The following is a 19,855-nucleotide window of genomic DNA, read 5'->3' on the forward strand; positions in this document are numbered from 1 at the left end:
TTGTTAAAGACAAAAGAGCAATCAGATTTATAGCAGCCAATCGCTCAGTCGAGACCACCGATTACCGACGCTGACGATCATGCAATAACCCTCTCAAATTTTAAAAGCGTGTCCCTTGAAAGGCTTACACAATTGGTTAGTGCGGCTAAACAAACAACATGTTTACTCGACCCGCTTCCAGTCAAACAATTTAAAGAATTATTTCAAATTTTAGGACTGTCCGTCTTAACTATAATTAATCTGTCTGTCTCCTATAGTGCCAACAGCCTTTAAAACCGCTATCATTAAACCGTTACTTAAGCGACCAAATCTTGACCCGGACTGTCTCAGTAATTATAGGCCAGTTTCAAACCTCCCATTCATAGCAAAACTTCTTGAAAAAGTAGTAGCACAGCAGCTTATTGATTACATGGCCGCCAATAATCGATATGAATCTTTTCAGTCTGGTTTTAGAGCTAATCATTCCACTGAGACAGCATTTGCTGAAGTGACTAATGATCTCCTCATAGCTTTGGATTCACACACACATTCAACACTTCATCGGTATTGTTACTATTCGATCTTAGTGCTGCCTTCAACACTGTAGACTTCAATGTTTTATTAGCGCGTCTTAAAAGTTGTGTTGGTATTTCAGGGTCAGCACTAGGCTGGTTCTATTCCTATCTATCAGACAGGACACACCGACTGGTCCATGGCAATACGTCCTCTGAGCTCTATAATGTTACGTGTGGTGTCCCACAGGGATCGGTAATCGGACCAATTCTATTTAATATTTATATGATTCCGCTTGGGGACATAATACGTAAATAAAATATTAGTTTTCAATGTTACGCAGATGACACCCAATTATATATGCCGTTATCGATGACAGATCCGCGGGACTGTTCTAATCTTGAGGCGTGCCTTGCGGATATCAAGCAATGGATGTCTCTCAACTTCCTTCGTCTTAACCCAGATAAAACTGAGATGTTAATTGGTCCAGCTCGTTATCAACACTTATTTAAGGAAACCACTATAACTATAGATAACCGTACTATCACTCAGAGCAATACAGTAACTAATCTCGGGGTAATATTTGACCAAACGCTCTCCTTTCAAAAGCACATTAAGAATATAACCAGAATTGCATTTTTTCACCTTCGTAATATTGCTAAGATTCGTCCGATCCTCTCGACCGGTGATGCGGAAACTATTATACATGCGTTCATCACGTCGCGCCTGGACTACTGTAATGCATTATTATCTGGTCTTCCTAAGTCCAGCATCAAAAGTCTAAAGTTAGTACAAAATGCTGCTGCACGGCTGCTCTCACAGACAAGAAAATTTGATCACATTACCCCAATATTAGCCAACTTACATTGGCTCCCGGTCTATTTAAGATGTGACTTCAAGGTTCTTCTATTAACCTATAAATCATTGCATGGCTTAGCGCCTTCATATTTCGTCGACCTAGTTGTTCCTTATGTTCCGTCTCGTAACCTTTGTTCGCAAAACCCTAGTCTTTTAGTGACACCGAGGGCCAAGAAAATGTCTGCAGGGTCTAGAGAATTTTCTATTCGGGCTCCAGAGCTTTGGAATGCCCTACCAATAGATATTAGAACTGCTACCTCAGTAGAAACATTCACACGTTTAAATACACATTTCTATGATATGGACTTTAATTAACCTGTAGTGGCCGATTCGGCTGGAGTTTGTTTTCGCTCCCTCTCCCCATCCCCCCTCCCCGGCTGGGGAGGTGGTTAGGTGACACTCAAGCTGACAGCGGCTATCTGGATTCTCATGGACCAATTCAGGATGAGAGAACTGCAGCTTACACTCCTCGAAGACACTGCCAGGACAATTGAGGGCACCTCCTCCAGCTCGTTGCTTTGACTTGGACATCCACTTTTTCATTGATTTTCATATTCCATATTTTATGTGCCCTCTCTGCATCCATTGCAGCTTGGTGATCCTGAAAGGGGGATCCTTCCATCTGTGGTCCCTTCTCAAGGTTTCTCATTTTTCTCCTGGTAGTTTTTTTTTGAGTTTTTCCTTGACCTTTTGGGAGCTGAAGATCAGGGGATGCTTTGAGAATAATTGTCAATTATTTGTCTATGTGAAGCCCTTTGAGACTGCTTGTAATTTAGGCCTGATGGCGCCGCGGATGGCTGCCACGGTGAGTCGCTCTCTGTTTCTTTGTCTTATTTTGTGTGTTTTCTGTGTCTTCTGCTGTCCATCCCTGTTGGAATAATTTTAAGTGAAGCTTTGGCCTGCCAGACCTGGAGGCCTCGCCTTTACGAGTTTATCTTTCCTTTTATCTAGGTTCTTCCTTTTTAGTGATAGGGATGTCTTTTGATCCCTGTCAGCCATTTGTATCCTTCCTGTCCTTATGTTGTCTGTGTGTTTTGGTTCCCGTAAGAGGCCTTCACTAACAATGAGCAGGGCTTATTTGCATAGGTGACATGTTCTTTGTTTGATTCACAGGAACTTCATTCCTTTTATATTTAGATGTAGGTTTGGTTCATAGATTGTAGTTTATCAGACCTATTCTTCTTTGTTAAGGGTTACATACAGTTAGAAGTAGTTGCATAAAAGTTATCCCATATTTACTCAATGTTTGTTTAAGGAACTGCATACCGGTTACCTCACATTTGTTTAATGTGTGTTGAAATGTTTAGGACAAGTTACTTATTATTATTATTATGTGTTAATTACCAAGTAGCTAAAGTTAGCAAAGGTCTAGTTGCATTTGTTCCACAGCAAAGCGGCAATCAACGTGCGTCAGGGTATTTGTTGACCTGAGGACAAGTCAGCCAACTGTAAAGGAAGACAGCTGGGGACGGCCTCTGCGGGGGGTCACGAGCCAACAGCGGAGTGCTAATTCACACCACACTACATTCTTTTGCTAATCAGCGTTGCTACAGACACAATCCCCCTCCCTTTAGTGTAGCAACGCCTCTGTAACCAGGGCAACCATAACATTAAAAAGAGGGGCACGTGGAGGAAGGACTCAGAACTGATGGAGGTTGTAACTGAGATTGCTTTCTCTATCGTTCTCCTCGCGAGTAAACCTGTTCTGGTTGTCTTCTCCTCTTCATTCCAGCGAGTGATTTAATGTCTAATCGTATTTAGACCCAACATTTAATTGGTCCTTCGAGTCGGATGCCAACACACCTGAGGATTCCAGCGGACGGCAGCAGAGATCCAGAAAGACCGCGCGCGGCAGGACCTTCCTAGGTGGGGTCCTAGAATCCTTTTCAAAGGCTGGCTGTCTGCTCGTCAGCTGGGATCTAAGGGTTGAAGGCAGTCCGAGGTGCAGAGGTGAAGAGAACCAGAGGGTGAGTTTGTTTTTTTATATATAAAAGGAATGAGCGGCCGAGGGCTCGTTGTGCCCTATAAAAGTCCTAGGACAGAACGGAAAGGTTCGTTCTAAAGGTACCAAAACGGAAAGGTCCGTTTAAATAAAAGTTACACAACGCAGGTGTAACAAACCGGTTAAAGGACAGAGGTGTCCGACGGAGAGGCCCGTCAAAAGAAAAAGGTCAGCGGAAGTCCACGTGACGAAAATTCCGTAATACTGAGTGATTGGGAGTGTGAATGGGAATACGTATCACTAGATACAGTATTCCATATTAAAACAGTGGGGAACACATAACGTGGTTCTGTGGACGCAATAGGCAAGGATTCTCCACCAGAACGCTGGTAGAAGTGAAAATCACCACAGGATCTTTTCGTTATCCCACTGGAAACACCCGACTTTAGAAACCCCTATGGTTTTACAGTTGGGACCAAATTGATTAAAATGGGGAACGGGAAGAGTAAAAATAATATCCGAGATAATCTTAAATGTAAAGATTGGAAAATAATTGAAAGGCAGGATCCCGACCGACTTAAAAACCTCGATAAATGGGTTAAGAAATATAAATTTGAGGGACAACTAAAAACAACCAAATTGATAGAACTTAGAGGCGCCATGAAAGAGAGAACAAAGAGAGACCCTAGAAAGATGAAAAAAGAAGGAGATGAGGATGTGGTGTTTTGGCTCAAAGTAGCAAGAGAGAGAGAGAGGGGAGAAAAAGAGAAAGTGGAAAAGGCACTGTATTGTAGGAAGGAAGATGATGAGACTGGGCCTAATGGTAGGCAGGCAAGAGATAATCAAAATTTACAGAGAGCTAGAGAAGAAGGGGGAGGTGTAGAGGAAGTAGAGAAGCGCGTAGGGAAAGCACATGCTACAACTTCAAAAAATAAGGTCATAGAGAAGTTCTATCCACAAATACCCGACACTGGTGCAAAAGAGGGGTCAACCCCCCCTTATGGGTTAACAGACAGAGCCACCAGACAGAAAAACCCAATAGAAATGGATAGGTCAAAGGAAATGAGAGCAAATTATACAGAGAAAGGGAGAACAAAACAAAATGATAATGAAGCCTTTGACGAGTATCGAGTGCGCATGACAAAAGTGTTTAAAACACACAGTGGGCTGGTGGAAGATATTGCGCCTCAAGGTGCTTATCAACAGCAATTAAAAAATGCCATCCACGCAGGGTCCAGGCCAGCAATACAAGGCTGGGTGATCAAACATTATATAGGCATGAACACCGGAACTTTGGAGGAATACATAAATCACGCCCTCCATGCAGAAAAAGTCAAAGAAAAACAGAAACAAGTGAAAGCGACAAAAGACATTTTTTTGGTAGATGAGAACAGTGACACTTTCTACCAAGATACAGGCAGAGGGTGGAAAGGTCAGAGGGGGCGAGGAGCCACTAATAGAGGAGGCTCCAAGGGCCACGGGAGAGGATTTGTACCTTATAGTGAACGTGAATGTTGGAATTGTGGAGAAAAGGGCCACATGGCACACAATTGCACATATAAACAAAACCAATAATGACTAGTACAAGATCAAAATACATCAGATTCTCATGTAATAAAGTGGGGACCTGGCAGCCAAAATTAAAGAGAAATTAGCTTAAATATACAGGAGATATTCGTGTTAAAAGGATAAAGTAAGATAAAGAAACACTGAAGTTAAACTTTGCAAAATAAATGGAAAAGAATTACAAATAGCTCCTAAAACTAAAATAGAGAATAAATCTGACAAGTAAGATGAGCAAAAAGGTGTTCTTAGTACGCTCTATGTGGTTTTATATGTTGTGCATCATCCTCTTGTGCTGATGTGTGTGTGTGTGCGTGCGCGCAGAGGATCCTCATGAATGTTGTGTATATGTGTGAGTGTGTGAGATGTGTGTCCTATGGAGAAATCAGTAATGGAGAATGTCAGGAGGCTGTTGAGCAATAATAGGGTAATTGAGAAGTGGATGATGGTGTGCTCAAGTTGGTTGGCGAACCTAAGATGAGCAGTGTGTGGCAGTAGAGAAAATAAGACGTGTGTGGCAGAAAGTGACGAGAACGGTGGCTTGATAGGAAGCGTGCCTGCGCTCGGGCGTAGTCGCGGGTCGGGGCTGTGCGCGTAGGCCTGTGCTATGCTCGTGTGGGCGGTGGGCCGGCATCATGATTGTTGCAGGAAATGGCCAGCCTGTGACCAATCAACATTGATGCCGCGTCCCCCCCTCGCACGGGGGGTGCTATGGCTGTGGGCGAGGCAGGGAAAGTGTGAGTTTCTCAGAGAATGTTTGTGAGCAGGGTGATGCTTAAGGAAGATGTGACAACATTAGCATGAAGGAATAAAGGCACTGATGAGAAAAAAAAAAAAAAAGGTCTAACCAAAACGTCAAAATAGAGGATGACGTTTGCGCAGCGTTGTTTGTTGGTATTGTTTGTGATCTGTGTCTCTGCTGTTTTTGTGTTGTCTGTGTGCTGTCAGTGTTATGTGTTAAAAGGATGAAATTGGCTAATATACGTAGGTGCACAAAATAATTTATTAGACGGTAGGCTATCTGATTTGCACCGCAAAACAAAATCAATTTTGAAAAAATAGGAAGTAAAGAAAAGCAAGCAATTTGTTTATGGGCAGAAACTGGTCCACACTGCATTAATGCCTAGCCTTGATGAAACAAAATTTGAGAGACGGAAAGAACTTGCTTTCTGGAATTGGATGAAGAAAAATTATGTAATAACGACATTTTAAAGCTAAATTTAAAATTTGAGAATAAGAGAGCGATTGAGCTAGTTAAAGTTAAGAAACAACAACAATTAACTATTATATTAATTCACTGGCAGTTATTTTGTTGATTTTTTTCCGATTGGTGGATTGGTTTGTCACTTTGAGAAAGAAAAACTTCCGATGCAAATGGGCAGCAATATTATGTGCTCGTACAAATGAACCGATACATATGGGCAGCAATATTGAGCCATGAAGTTGTCACGTGATGTTGACTTGACACATGGCTCAACAGGGGGGATGAAAGGGCAGTTCAGTCGGCTTTATACAACATATGGATTTGATTCATATTCAAAACATTTATAAAAAAAAAAAAAAAAAAACTGTAGAGCTTGTTTACCATGTGCTAAACTCAATCCACAGGGTTATAATGCCTGGTCATAATAGATGCATTCTCAAAATGGATTGAATTGGCTTCAAAGTAAACACTGAATGCCTTAACAGTGGCAAAAATGTTATGTAACGAAATAATACCTTGGCAACAACAGCTGTAGAAGTTAAAGAATGAAATTAATATCTCTAAAATGAATGTTTGATAATTGGTTTCAGGTAATTACCTATAAGAGTAACTGGTAAAAGAAACGATTTATTGCTGATGGGAAAACAAGCTGCAAACCAGAGAGAAAAAGAAAAAAAAAAAAAAAAAAAAAAAAGAACAAATTGAATATGTCATGTGTATGGGTTTGCGACCGATTCTTTATGTTGTACCATTACCATTGAACAAAGATTGTGTGAAATCTGTCACGTCTACTGATTGTGAAATGTACAACAGAGCGTTCTATATAATATCCGTTGAGGAAAAGAAAAGAAACCACTGCTTCTAGAGAATGTAGTCAAGCAAAATTGTATATGTATCGACACGCCAAGATCTGGGGAAAAGCTGGTAAAAACCAAAATGTCTTTAAATTTGAGAGGCGACGATAATCTGACTTTAATTGATGCAATTAGAGTCCCCAGAGGAGTTCCTGATTAATAAGAATTAATTGACCAAATTGCAGCAGGATGGGAGTCTTCCATTTGTTGGTGGTGTACGATAAACAAAAACGTAGACAGGATAAATTGCATCCATTACAACGTGCAAAAATTGGGCAATTGGACACAAGCGGGGCTTGAGGCAGTGCATGAACAGCTAGCCACGACTTCCCTAATGGCCTTCCAGAATTGCATTGCTCTTGATATGTTGTTGTCTGAGAAAGGAGGGGTCTGTGCAATGTTCGGAGAACAGTGCTGTACCTTTATCCCCAACAACACCGCCCCTGATGGGAGCCTGACAAAGGCCATTGAAGGCCTGCGATCCCTCAACACGAGGATGAAAGAGCACTCTGGCGTGGACACATCAATGTAGGACAACTGGATGCATGCCTTTGGGAAGTATAAAGCACTTGTGTCCTCAATTATAATATCAGTTGCAGTATTTACTGCTATACTCACCTTGTGTGGATGTTGTTGTATTCCATGTCTGCGTGCTCTGTTTAATCGTCTCATCACTACAGCAATATCGCCCATGGAAGACAAGATGGCCCGGGTATGCCTAATGTCTGAACGCCAACATGTTGATGATAATGATGAAGATGAAATTTTTGCACTTGAGTTTACAGACTTTTTTCCAGATCTGGGTGTTTCCGAATGATGATGATGCAACAACTAACCTTTTGGGTGTAAACATATTTGTGCTCATACCTGTGATCCGACAACTGAAAATCGAGTGAAGTGGTTGTTCTTGGTGATGAAAAACTTGAGCTAATATGTGATAAACAGGGAGGAATGTTGGAATAATTTTAAGTGAAGCTTTGGCCTGCCAGACCTGGAGGCCTCGCCTTTACGAGTTTATCTTTCCTTTTATCTAGGTTCTTCCTTTTTAGTGATAGGGATGTCTTTTGATCCCTGTCAGCCATTTGTATCCTTCCTGTCCTTATGTTGTCTGTGTGTTTTGGTTCCCGTAAGAGGCCTTCACTAACAATGAGCAGGGCTTATTTGCATAGGTGACATGTTCTTTGTTTGATTCACAGGAACTTCATTCCTTTTATATTTAGATGTAGGTTTGGTTCATAGATTGTAGTTTATCAGACCTATTCTTCTTTGTTAAGGGTTACATACAGTTAGAAGTAGTTGCATAAAAGTTATCCAATATTTACTCAATGTTTGTTTAAGGAACTGCATACCGGTTACCTCACATTTGTTTAATGTGTGTTGAAATGTTTAGGACAAGTTAGTTATTATTATTATGTGTTAATTACCAAGTAGATAAAGTTAGCAAAGGTCTAGTTGCATTTGTTCCACAGCAAAGCGGCAATCAACGTGCGTCAGGGTATTTGTTGACCTGAGGACAAGTCAGCCAACTGTAAAGGAAGACAGCTGGGGACGGCCTCTGCGGGGGGTCACGAGCCAACAGCGGAGTGCTAATTCACACCACACTACATTCTTTTGCTAATCAGCGTTGCTACAGACACAATCCCCCTCCCTTTAGTGTAGCAACGCCTCTGTAACCAGGGCAACCATAACATTAAAAAGAGGGGCACGTGGAGGAAGGACTCAGAACTGATGGAGGTTGTAACTGAGATTGCTTTCTCTATCGTTTTCCTCGCGAGTAAACCTGTTCTGGTTGTCTTCTCCTCTTCATTCCAGCGAGTGATTTAATGTCTAATCGTATTTAGACCCAACAATCCCGGATCACTTTTACTAGAGAACCACTGTTAAACATCGGTCAGTCTTCTTCTGGTCTTTTCTCTCCTGTTCTCTCTGATTCAGACTGTTTGTCGGAGATTTTAGCCGGAGCGGCGGTGCTATACAAGCTAGCGCGACGGCGGCGACGCGGAAAACGAGCGGGAGCCCTCGTAAAGCTGAGGCAGAGAGGGTTCCGTTCTGCCCTACCGTCAATTCATCTGGCGAATGTCCGCTCCCTGGCGAACAAGATGGACGAACTGCTGCTCCTCACTTCAAGGAACACGGACTTCGGCAGATCCGCCGCGCTGTGTTTTGTTGAAACGTGGCTTAGCGAACGAACCCCCCACCACGCCATGGAGTTAGCTGGGTTTCGGCTAACGCGTGCAGATCGCAGCGCGGAGCTCTCCGGAAAATCAAAGGGAGGTGGTCTCTGTTTCTACATTAATGAACGTTGGTGTACCGATGTCATGGTGTTGAAAGAGTTTTGCAGCCCTCTCCTAGAAACACTTTTCATAAACTGCCGGCCGTTCTATTCACCACGGGAGTTCTCCTCGATCGTCATGGCGGCTGTTTACATCCCACCACACGCACGTGCGAGTGAAGCCACGCAGACGCTGGCTGACCAGGTGACAGACATGGAGAAACTTCTACCAAATTCACTAATCATTGTTCTGGGTGATCTTAACAGGGCGAACCTCGCACACAAACTCCCCAGATACAGACAGCACATAACGTGTCCCACCAGAGGGGCACAGACACTGGACCACTGCTACACCGTAATTAAGGATGCATACCACTCTGTGGCTCGTGCAGCTTTGGGACTCTCGGACCACGATCTAGTTCATCTGATCCCTGCCTACAGACAGAAACTAAAAACTTCTAAGCCTGTGGTGAGGACTGTCAGGAAGTGGACAGTGGAGTCAAGGCAGGACCTCCAAGCCTGCTTTGACTGCACCGATTGGAGTGTTTTTGAAGCTGCAAATTGAGACTTGCATGAACTCACTGACACTGTCACATCATACATCAGTTTTTGTGAGGATCTGTGTGTGCAGACTAAGACCTTCTGCACGTACAACAACGACAAACCTTGGTTTACACCGAACCTTAGGAGGCTGCGCAAAGTCAAGGAGGAGGCCTACAGGAGCGGCGACTGGGACCTGTACAAGCAGACCAGAAACACACTGAACCGAGAGGTCTGGAAAGCCAGGAGGTGTTACGGGGAGAGCCTGGAGAGACACCTCTCTGACAATCCTGATCCCTCAACAGTGTGGAAAGGCCTGCAGAGCATCACGGGCTTCAAGAAACGAACCCCCCGTCCTGTGGAGAGCCCAAGGCTCGCTGACCAGCTAAACAGGTTCTACTGCAGGTTTGATCGGTCTTCCCACACAACGGGACCTCCTGCAGCACAATCCACACAATCCACATACTCACCTCCCCCCACAAGTGCTCTGTCCACACCTCCATCACCGTGGTCACCGACTCTCTCTCTTGCAGAGGCCGCGCCTGCACTCCAGATTCGCAAGGAGGAAGTGCGCCAGATGTTCCGGAGACAAAAGATCAGGAAGGCACCGGGCCCAGACGGCGTGTCACCTTCCTGCTTGAAAGTCTGCGCTGAGCAGCTGGCGCCCACCTTTGCACGGATCTTCAACCGTTCCCTGGAGCTGTGTGAGGTGCCCTTGTGCTTCAAGAGCTCCACCATCGTTCCAGTGGCCAAGAATATAGTCATATATTATGACTATAGACCTGTTGCACTGACATCTGTGGTCATGAAATCTTTCGAAAGGTTAGTACTGAACCACCTGAAGGATGTCACGGGCCCCCTGCTGGACCCCCTCCAGTTTGCCTACCGGGCAAACAGGTCGGTGGATGATGCGGTCAACATGGGACTGCACTACATCCTGCAACACCTGGACACCCCAGGAAAGTACGCCAGGATCCTGTTTGTGGACTTCAGCTCGGCGTTCAACACCATCGCTCCTGACATCCTCCAACAGAAGCTCATCCAGCTCGCGGTGCCTGCCTCCACCTGTCAGTGGATCACCAGCTTCCTGACCAACAGGAGACAGCGTGTGAGGGTGGGGAGCATGACATCTGACACCCTGACCACCAACACTGGAGCCCCTCAGGGATGCGTCCTCTCGCCTCTCCTCTTCTCCCTCTACACCAATGATTTCTCCGCAAGTGACTCTTCCGTGAAGCTCCTGAAGTATGCAGACGACACCACTCTCATCGGACTGATCCAGAACGGTGATGAGACTGCGTACAGACAGGAGGTGGAGCGGCTGGTCCACTGGTGCAGCCAAAACCACCTGGACCTGAACCCGCTCAAGACCGTGGAGATGACAGTGGACTTCAGGCGAGGCCCTTCACCACTTTCACCCCTCACTATCCACAGTAATACTATTCTCTCATCAGACACCTTCAAGTTCCTGGGAACCACAATCTCTCGGGACCTGAAATGGACCGGCCACATAGACTCTGTCCGGAAGAAGGCCCAGCAGAGGCTGTACTTCCTGAGACAGCTCAAGAAGTTCAACCTGCCGCGGCAGCTGCTGAAGACCTTCTACACTGCCATCATCCAGTCTGTCCTCTGCACCTCCATCACTGTCTGGTTTGGATCGGCCTCCAAACAAGACAAGCACAGACTGCAACGGACAATAAGGACTGCAGAAAAGATAATTGGAATCAACCTCCCATCTATCCAAGACTTGTACCTGTCCAGGACCAGGAAACGTGCAAGTAACATCTCAACAGTCCCTTCGCACCCAGGTTGCAGCCTGTTTGAACTACTCCCCTACGGACGCCGTAATAGAGCTCTGTACACTAAAACCGGCAGACACAGAGACAGCTTCTTCCCCCAGGCTGTCGCTCTGGTGAACTCACACCACTCTTAGAGTCTCAGAGTCATTACTGTGCAATAACATCCCGCTTTCCACACCTTTTTTGTCTACACTGTTTGTACTATGTGTCCTCTCTGCATCCATTGCAGCCTGGTCATCCTAGAAGAGTGGTCTCTTCTCAAGGTTTCTCATTTCCCCTAGCTGGAGTTTTGAGTTTTTCCTTGCCCTCTTGGGAGTTTAAGATCAGTTTAAGATCAGGGGGTGTTTGAGAATATCTTTCGTTCTTCCCATGTCCTGAGTGTTGTTGTTAGTCACCTAAATGTTGAACAGAGGCTGTGATTTACCGAAGTCAAATTCCTTGTTTGGCACGCTCAAACATGGTGAATAAAAAAACTCTTGAACTCTTGAACTCTTGAACTATACAAATAAACTTGACTTGACTTGACTTCACTTGAAAAGACTGCTGGCAGAAGCTCCAGTATGCACGCGACCCTCATAAGGATAGATAAAGCGGATCAGAAAATGGATGGATGGAAATATTAACAAGACATTCACTGGCATCTCTGACCTTAAAGGGATCTGTTTAAGTATCTCCAACTTAGAAGTTCACTGGCATCTGTGACCTTAAGGGAATCTGTTTAAGTATCTCCAACTTAGTGTCATCGTTTTTGCCATGTTAAATGCTGGACATCTCTTTTACTGTGCTTTCAAAACATCACTACGTTCACAGTGTATTGCTAGTACAGTGTCTGATTTTGAAATAAAGCTGTTGGAATAATTTTAAGTGAAGCCTTGGCCTGCCAGACCTGGAGGCCTCGCCTTTACGAGTTTATCTTTCCTTTGATCTAGGTTCTTCCTTTTTAGTGATAGGGATGTCTTTTGATCCCTGTCAGCCATTTGTATCCTTTCTGTCCTTATGTTGTCTGTGTGTTTTTGTTCCTGTAAGAGGCCTTCACTAACAATGAGCAGGGCTTATTTGCATAGGTGACATGTTCTTTGTTTGATTCACAGGAACTTCATTCCTTTTCATTTAGCTGTAGGTTTTGGTTCATAGATTGTAGTTTATCAGACCTGTTTTTCTTTGTTAAGGGTTATATACAGTTAGAAGTAGTTGCATAAAAGTTATCCCATATTTACTCAATGTTTGTTTAAGGAACTGCATACCAGTTACCTCACGTTTGCTTAATGTGTGTTGAAGTGTTTAGGACAAGTTACTTATTATTATTGTGTGTTAATTTACCAAGTAGATAAAGTTAGCAAAGGTTTAGTTGCATTTGTTCCACAGCAAAGCGGCAATCAACGTGCTTCAAGGTATTTGATCACAGTCGATGACGAGTCAGCCAACTGTGAGGGAAGACGGCTGGTTGAGGAAAGAGAACCGCCTCTGCGGGGGGTCACGAGCCAACAATGAAGTGCTAATTCACACCACACTACATTCTTTAGCTAATCAGCGTTGCCACAGACACAATCTCCCCTCCCTTAGTGTAACCAGGGCAACCATAACATTAAAAAGAGGGGCACGTGGAGTAAGGACTCAGAACTGATGGAGGTTGTAACTGAGATTGCTTTCTCTATCGTTCTCCTCGCGAGTAAACCTGTTCTGGTTGTCTTCTCCTCTTCATTCCAGCGAGTGATTTAATGTCTGATCGCATTTAGACCTAACAAAAGCACTTCATCAAAACTTCATCACTTACTTCTCTGACAGGTGCTGCCTCTGTATCCTGGTGCACACTCACATGTCCCTTCATCAGGAGAGCAGGAGGCCCCGTTCTTACAGTTACAGGCGAGGGAGCAGTTTGGGCCCCAGTGGCCCTCTGCACATACGCTGTCACAGTGGATACCTGTACATACACGTGTCCGCGCACACGCGCACACACACACACACCACACGCACGCACGCACGCACGCACGCACGCACGCGCGCGCGCGCGCGCGCACGCACACACACACACACGCGCGCGCGCGCGCGCACACAAACACACACACACACACACACGCACACACTCCTTTGAATTGTGATTTTTCACTGATGAGAAGACTCCATGCATTTTCCCTTACCAGTCCATCCAGCCAGGCAGTGGCAGTACCCAGTGGCGTGATGACATCCGTCAGCATGACTACAATCACAGCGCTCTTTACAGTCAAGGCCGTAGGTACCATCCTAGCCAAACGGTAATATTACCCATCACCCATCAGCCCAGTAATAATATCAATATAACAATGCAGGTATGTGAGGAATATTATAATACACAAGATTTTTCACCTGGCATTGCAGGTCACATTTAATTCCTCTCCAACCTGCAGCACAAGTACAGTGACCAGTCACTGCATCACAAGTGCCTTCATTCCCACACAGACAGGTCATGTTACAGCCAAGACCCCACGTACCGCTCGGGCAGTTGATGGAACAATCTACTCCATGCCACCCTGATTAAAAGATTATTATATTCATTATTTACATGAATGACATCATTTCACTATTCCTAAGGAGCAGTGGATACTCAATATTTTGATTGATTGATTGATCAATTAATTGATTGATTGATGTATCTTTATTTCGAACATATTTAAAACATGAAAAATGGGGAAAAAATCAATAAAACAATTAACACTTTAAAGTGCCATATCTAAGTCATGAAACAAATAAATAAACAAACGAAAAAAAAACTAAAAAAATACACAACAAAAAATGCTCGAAAAGGAGTAGCTTTTTAGCTTCCTACCCCTTTCTCACTTAATCCATTAAACTAATAATTCAACATCTAAATCAATAAAACGGAACACATGTAGACACACTTTCAGACTTATTTTCATTTTTGCTTGTGTGTAATGATTTTGGCTATTTATCTTTTTTCTCATACATGTTAAGAAACCAGTTTTTATACACTTTTTTTTAAGTTTTATGTTTGCACTATTTTTGTGCTCATTTTCGAGACAATTCCACAATTTCACCCCACAGACAGTTACATACATACTTTTCATAGTTGTTCTGACTTTTACTCGCTTAAAATTCAGTTCCCCTCTCAATTTATACCCACCCTGACTTTCCATAAACACATTTTGTATCCCACTTGGAAGAAGGTTAAATCTTGCTCTGTACATAATTTGTGCTGTCTTGTGTTTGTCCATTGTTGTTGATCTGTCTTTCCGGAATCCATATTGACTGTCAGCTAAAAGCTTATTTTTTTCAATGAAGTTGTCTAGTTTTTCTGTGAACAGTTTTTCAGGGATTTTGGAGAACCGACAGAGTAGAAATACTGGCCTGTAATTCTGTCACGCGCAGGCGTCGCTGACATCTCGACCACGCCCCCTTGTCACTGAAATCACCGCCACCCGGCACGGGCTTATTGGGTGCGCTATATCAGCGCAGCCAGCGCAACACTCTCCGTCAGCTTCTCCCTGTGATGTCCGTGTGTGCACTGGTCCAAGTAAGCTTGACTCCCCGAATTATTCCGACTCGATTATTGTCCCGTTGGTCTTGGTCGTCCTGCTCCCCAGTCAGCTGCTACCCTCCTCAGATCACTCCCATCTGCAATCTGCTGTCGCCAGTGAAGAGTCCCGCCAATCACCCCGGCTCCTGGTCCGCCATCCAGCCATCCCCGCTCCAATGAACCCTGCTTCGCCCTTACACCGCTCCAGCCCTCCACCGCTCCCCTTCCCCTTGACAATAAACTCTGTGTCGTCACCACACTTGGCTTTACTGTCCGTCCGTTACAGTACAAGCTGACCAGCACCATGCAGCCAGCGAGCGACCCAGACGCATTGTCCCGACTGGAGCGGGCTGAGACCGCTGTTAGCAGCCTGTCGTCCGATCTACGGACCCTCCTCAAGATGGGCTGACAACAGCAACAACAGCTGCAGCAACAACAGCAGCGGCAGATTGAGCTGCAACAGCGGGAGATGGCCCAGGTACTTGGTACCCTCCAAGAGCTGGCAACCCAGCAGGCAACCCATCATCCGACCCCGCCCACGCCTGGTTCCTCGCACACGGCCCGGCCGGCCCCAGAAGCTAGGAGGCTCGTGGGCGTGCCGGAGCTCCGCCTTGGCAACATTGAAAAGTTCAGCGGTGATCCCAAGTACATCCGGGCTATTGTTACCAACTGCCGTATCATGTTTGGTCTCCAGCCAGTCACCTTTGTGTCCGAACCAGCCAAGGTGGGATTCGTGTTGAGTCACCTCACGGGCGAGGCACGATTGTGGGGATTAGCCGGGTACGAGAGGGGGGCCCCGGTTTGTGACAACTTCGACGACTTTGTGGAGGAATTACTCCGCCTGTTTGACCTGGACGTCGCTGCCGAGGACGCAGCTGAGGAGTTGGCCACGTTGAGCCAGGGAAGCCGCTCGGTAGCCAAATACGCCCTAAAATGCCAGACATTGGCCGGCAGTAGCTGTTGGAACGCCCCGGCACTGGTAAGCACCTTCCTCCATGGCCTCGCCGATTATATGAAAGACGGGATGATGGCATACGATCGTCCCAAGACCCTGGAGGAGGCGATGGACCTCGCAGCCAGAGTTGATCGCCGGATCCGAACGCGGTGGCGCGAACGTGTGCGGAGATCGCCACGCGCACCACATTGCCACTTCCCCTCCTCAGGGCAGGAGCCACCGACCGCACCTCCAACCGAGCTGATGGAGCTGGGATGCTCGTCTCCTCGCGGAGGAACGCATCAGACGCTTCATGCAGGGTTTGTGCCTGTTTTGTGGGAAGGAGGGTCATCGTGCTGCCAGATGTCCGTTAAAAGGCCAGAGCTCACGCGGTGTCGGGGGACCCGCGTGAGCTCGACCGGCACCCATTCTTCCAGTACCAACACGTTCACATTGCATTGCTCGCATTCGGTTTGCTGCGGGTGGCCGCGACGTGACAGCCTTGGTGGACTCCGGAGCGGAAGGCAATATGGATGGATCTTGGGCTGGCCTGTCAATGGGGAGTTAAGCTCCCGTCCCTGAGCCCTCCCATTCCTGCCACTGCCATTGATGGTCGGCTGATCAGCGAGGTAACGTCCATCACGAAACGATTCAGGTTTTTCTTCTGCTACTCCCAGGGCAGCGGCTCGTTCTGGGGCACCCCTGGCTGCGCCAGCACAACCCTGTGCTGGACTGGGAGGTGGGAATCGTGCGCCAGTGGAGCGATCGCTGCCACCATCAATGCCTGAAAGCGGCCATCAGCGCGCCCGGAGGAATCTCACTCATCCGAGGCCGGACCTTTCCAAGGTTCCGGCCATCTACCAAGAACTCGGAGATATCTTTTGCAAGACCAAGGCAACCGCTCTTTTTCCTCATCACTCTTACGATTGTGCAATCGACTTGTTACCCAGCACCTCTCCTCCCAAGGGCCGCGTCTACTCACTGTCCGCTCCGGAGCGCAAGGCCATGGACGAGTACAGCCGGGATTCTCTGGCGGCAGGGATCATCCGGCCCTCCTCTTCCCCTGCAGGAGTGGGATTTTTTTTGTGGACAAAAAGGATGGCACGCTCCGCCCGTGCATAGACTACCGGGGACTCAATGACGTCACTATTAAAAAACATTATCCATTGCCCCTCCTCTCATCTGCCTTTGAAAGCCTCCAGGGCGCCACCATCTTCACTAAATTAGATCTCCGTAATGCACACCTGGTGCACATCCGGGAAGGAGACGAGTGGAAGACGGCGTTCAACACCCCGAGCGGGCACTACGAATATTTGGTGGTCCCGTTTGGACTCACCAATGCCCCGGCCGTCTTCCAGGCCCTCATCAATGACGTGCTGAGAGACATGCTAAATCAGTTCGTCTTTGTGTACCTAGACGACATCCTAATTTTCTCCCGCTCTCCCGTCGAACACATCCACCACGTGAGGGCGGTGCTGCGCCGTCTCCTCGAGAACTCTCTGTTCGTGAAGGCGGAAAAATGCGAGTTTCCCTCGGTCAGGTTCCTCAGCTACGTGATACGAGCGGGAGCCATCGAGATGGATCCCGAGAAAGTGAGGGCAGTCACGTCTTGGCCCGTCCCTGAGACCCGCAGAAAGCTGCAACAATTTTTGGGCTTCGCAAACTTTTATCGCTGCTTCATTCGTGGCTACAGTACAGTGGCTGCTCCTCTCATGGCCCTCACCAGCCCCGCCTCTCCATACAAATGGTCGGAACAGGCGGAACGATCATTCAATGAGTTAAAGAAGCGGCTTACCTCCGCCCCAATCCTTCATGTGCCCGAACCCGAGAGACAATTTGTGATCGAAGTGGACGCCTCAAATGTGGGCGTCGGGGCGGTGCTGTCCCAGCGCAGTAGCCAGGACAATCGTCTCCATCCATGCGCCTTATTCTCTCACCGCTTGTGATCCGCAGAGCGCAACTACGACATCGGAAATCGGGAAGGGGTGGAGACATTGGCTAGAGGGCACCACCTTGCCATTCATTGTCTGGACGGATCATCGTAACCTGGAGTATTTAAGATCGGCAAAGAGACTAAATGCCAGACAAGCTCGGTGCGCCCCGTTCTTTGGCTGTTTTAAATTTTCACTCTCTTACAGACTGGCGTTCCGCAACGCGAAGGCGGACGCCCTGTCTCGTGTGTTTGCTGGAGGAGAGGAGGAGCATGGCCCGGCTCCCATTATCCTCCCGAGCTCAGTTTGGGTCGCGGCTCTCTCATGGGAGATTGAGCGCGAGGTGGAGGCGGCCTCACGTGGCCAACCTGGTCCCAGGAACTGTCCGGAGGATCGGCTGTTCGTCCCGGAGGAGCTGCTGTCATGAGTCCTGCAGTGGGCACAAAACTCCTGCCTTGCCTGTCATCCTGGAGCTGCACACACAAGGTACGTGGTGGCCCAGCGCTTCTGGTGGCCCACCTGAAGGGTGGACGTCAGCGATTATGTCCGGGCCTGTCCCATTTGCAAACGCAGTAAGGCTTCTAATCGTCCCCCGACCGGGCTGCTCCAACCTTTGCCCATTCCCCGGCGGCCCTGGTCCCACCTGTCCATTAACTTTGTCACAGGGCTTCCGCCCTCGGACGGGAACACGGCGGTACTTACGGTAGTGGACCGCTTCAGTAAGATGGCTCGTTTTATTCCCTTGCCCAAGCTTCCGTCGGCTAAACAGACCGTGTCAATCCTGTTGCACGAGATCTTCCGTCATCATGGCATCCTGCGGGACATTGTCTCGGACTGCGGTCCGCAATTCGCGGCCGTGTTCTGGGCGGAGTTTTGTCGGCTCCTCGGGTGCACGGCAAGCCTTTCTTCGGGGTTTCACCCACAGACAAATGGACAAGCGGAGCGCCTCAACCAGGAGCTGGGCAAGGCTCTCCGCTGCATGACCGCCAGTGATCAGCACGGGTGGGCCAAGCAGCTGCCATGGATAGAGTACGCCCACAACACTCTTCCCAGCTTGGCCATAGGACTTTCCCTGTTCCACTGCGTCTTCAGGTACCAGCCGCCCTTGTTCACTCACCAGTAGTGGAGTGCGGCGTGTCCGTCGGCCCTGGCCTGTGTCCGCCGCTGCCATCTGATCTGGATGAGAGCCCGGTCTTCTCTTCTACGCTCAGTTTCAGGATACACATGACAGGCGAACAAGCGCTGAATGCCAGCCCCGGTATACAGGGCAGGCGAACGAGTGTGGCTCTTGGCGCGGGATTTGCCGCTACGAGCGGAGTTCCGCAAGTTGGCGCCTCGCTTTGTCGGCCCGTTCCCGATCCGCAAGGTAATCAGCCCATCCGCCATCCGTCTGTGCCTTCCGAGTTCCATGAAGGTCCATCCCACTTTTCACGTCTCGCGAGTGAAGCGCGTCTTTGAAAGGCTTTCAGAGCGGGGGATGAGGACAGCGAGGGCCGACCTGTCCCGAGGCATCAAAGAAGCGAAGAAGGCGTTCTCGTGCAAGGTCTCCACCCACTTCAAGGACAGCAAGGACGCACGTAGCCTTTGGCGGGGCATTCAGACCATCACGGACTACAAGCCCGCGCCGAGGAGCTGTGAGGGCGACGTCCGTCTGCTGAACGATCTGAACCGCTTCTTTGCTCGCTTCGACGCCCAGAACAGCACTTGCCCGCTGAAGTCCAATCTCCCCCCACACGAGCAGCCCCTGCGCCTCTCTGCCGACGGTGTGAGGAGGGCGCTTGCCGCTATTGACACCCGTAAGGCGGCGGGCCCTGACAACATCCCGGGTCGAGCGCTGAAGGACTGCGCTGGGGAGCTGTCGGGTGTCTTCACGGACATCTTTAACGTTTCCCTGCAGCAGGCCATCGTCCCCTCGTGTTTCAAGGCTGCCACCATCGTTCCTGTGCCGAAGAAGC

General features: G+C 47.6%; 1 protein-coding gene and 1 long non-coding RNA gene across 5 annotated transcripts in view; one reads left to right on the plus strand and one right to left on the minus strand.

Moving 5' to 3' along the window:
• The window catches only part of megf10 (multiple EGF-like-domains 10), a 112,649-nt gene that overhangs the window by 38,687 nt on the left and 54,107 nt on the right, over positions 1–19,855 (minus strand). For all 4 annotated transcript variants that reach the window (XM_049738642.2, XM_049738641.2, XM_049738640.2 and 1 more), the window contains 3 exons: positions 13,868–14,031; positions 13,663–13,765; positions 13,299–13,445 (listed from right to left, as the gene is read on the minus strand). In XM_049738642.2, the coding sequence (XP_049594599.1) occupies positions 13,299–13,445; positions 13,663–13,765; positions 13,868–14,031 (414 nt within the window). The remainder of the gene's footprint in view (positions 1–13,298; positions 13,446–13,662; positions 13,766–13,867; positions 14,032–19,855) is intronic.
• LOC137840889 (uncharacterized) lies at positions 2,046–3,054 on the plus strand. The gene is made up of 2 exons (XR_011088043.1): positions 2,046–2,370; positions 2,464–3,054. It is a non-coding gene; the product is annotated as an uncharacterized lncRNA (long non-coding RNA).

The sequence above is a fragment of the Syngnathus scovelli genome, chromosome 13 (assembly GCF_024217435.2).
Source record: "Syngnathus scovelli strain Florida chromosome 13, RoL_Ssco_1.2, whole genome shotgun sequence".
In the NCBI taxonomy this organism is placed as follows: Eukaryota; Metazoa; Chordata; class Actinopteri; order Syngnathiformes; family Syngnathidae; genus Syngnathus; species Syngnathus scovelli.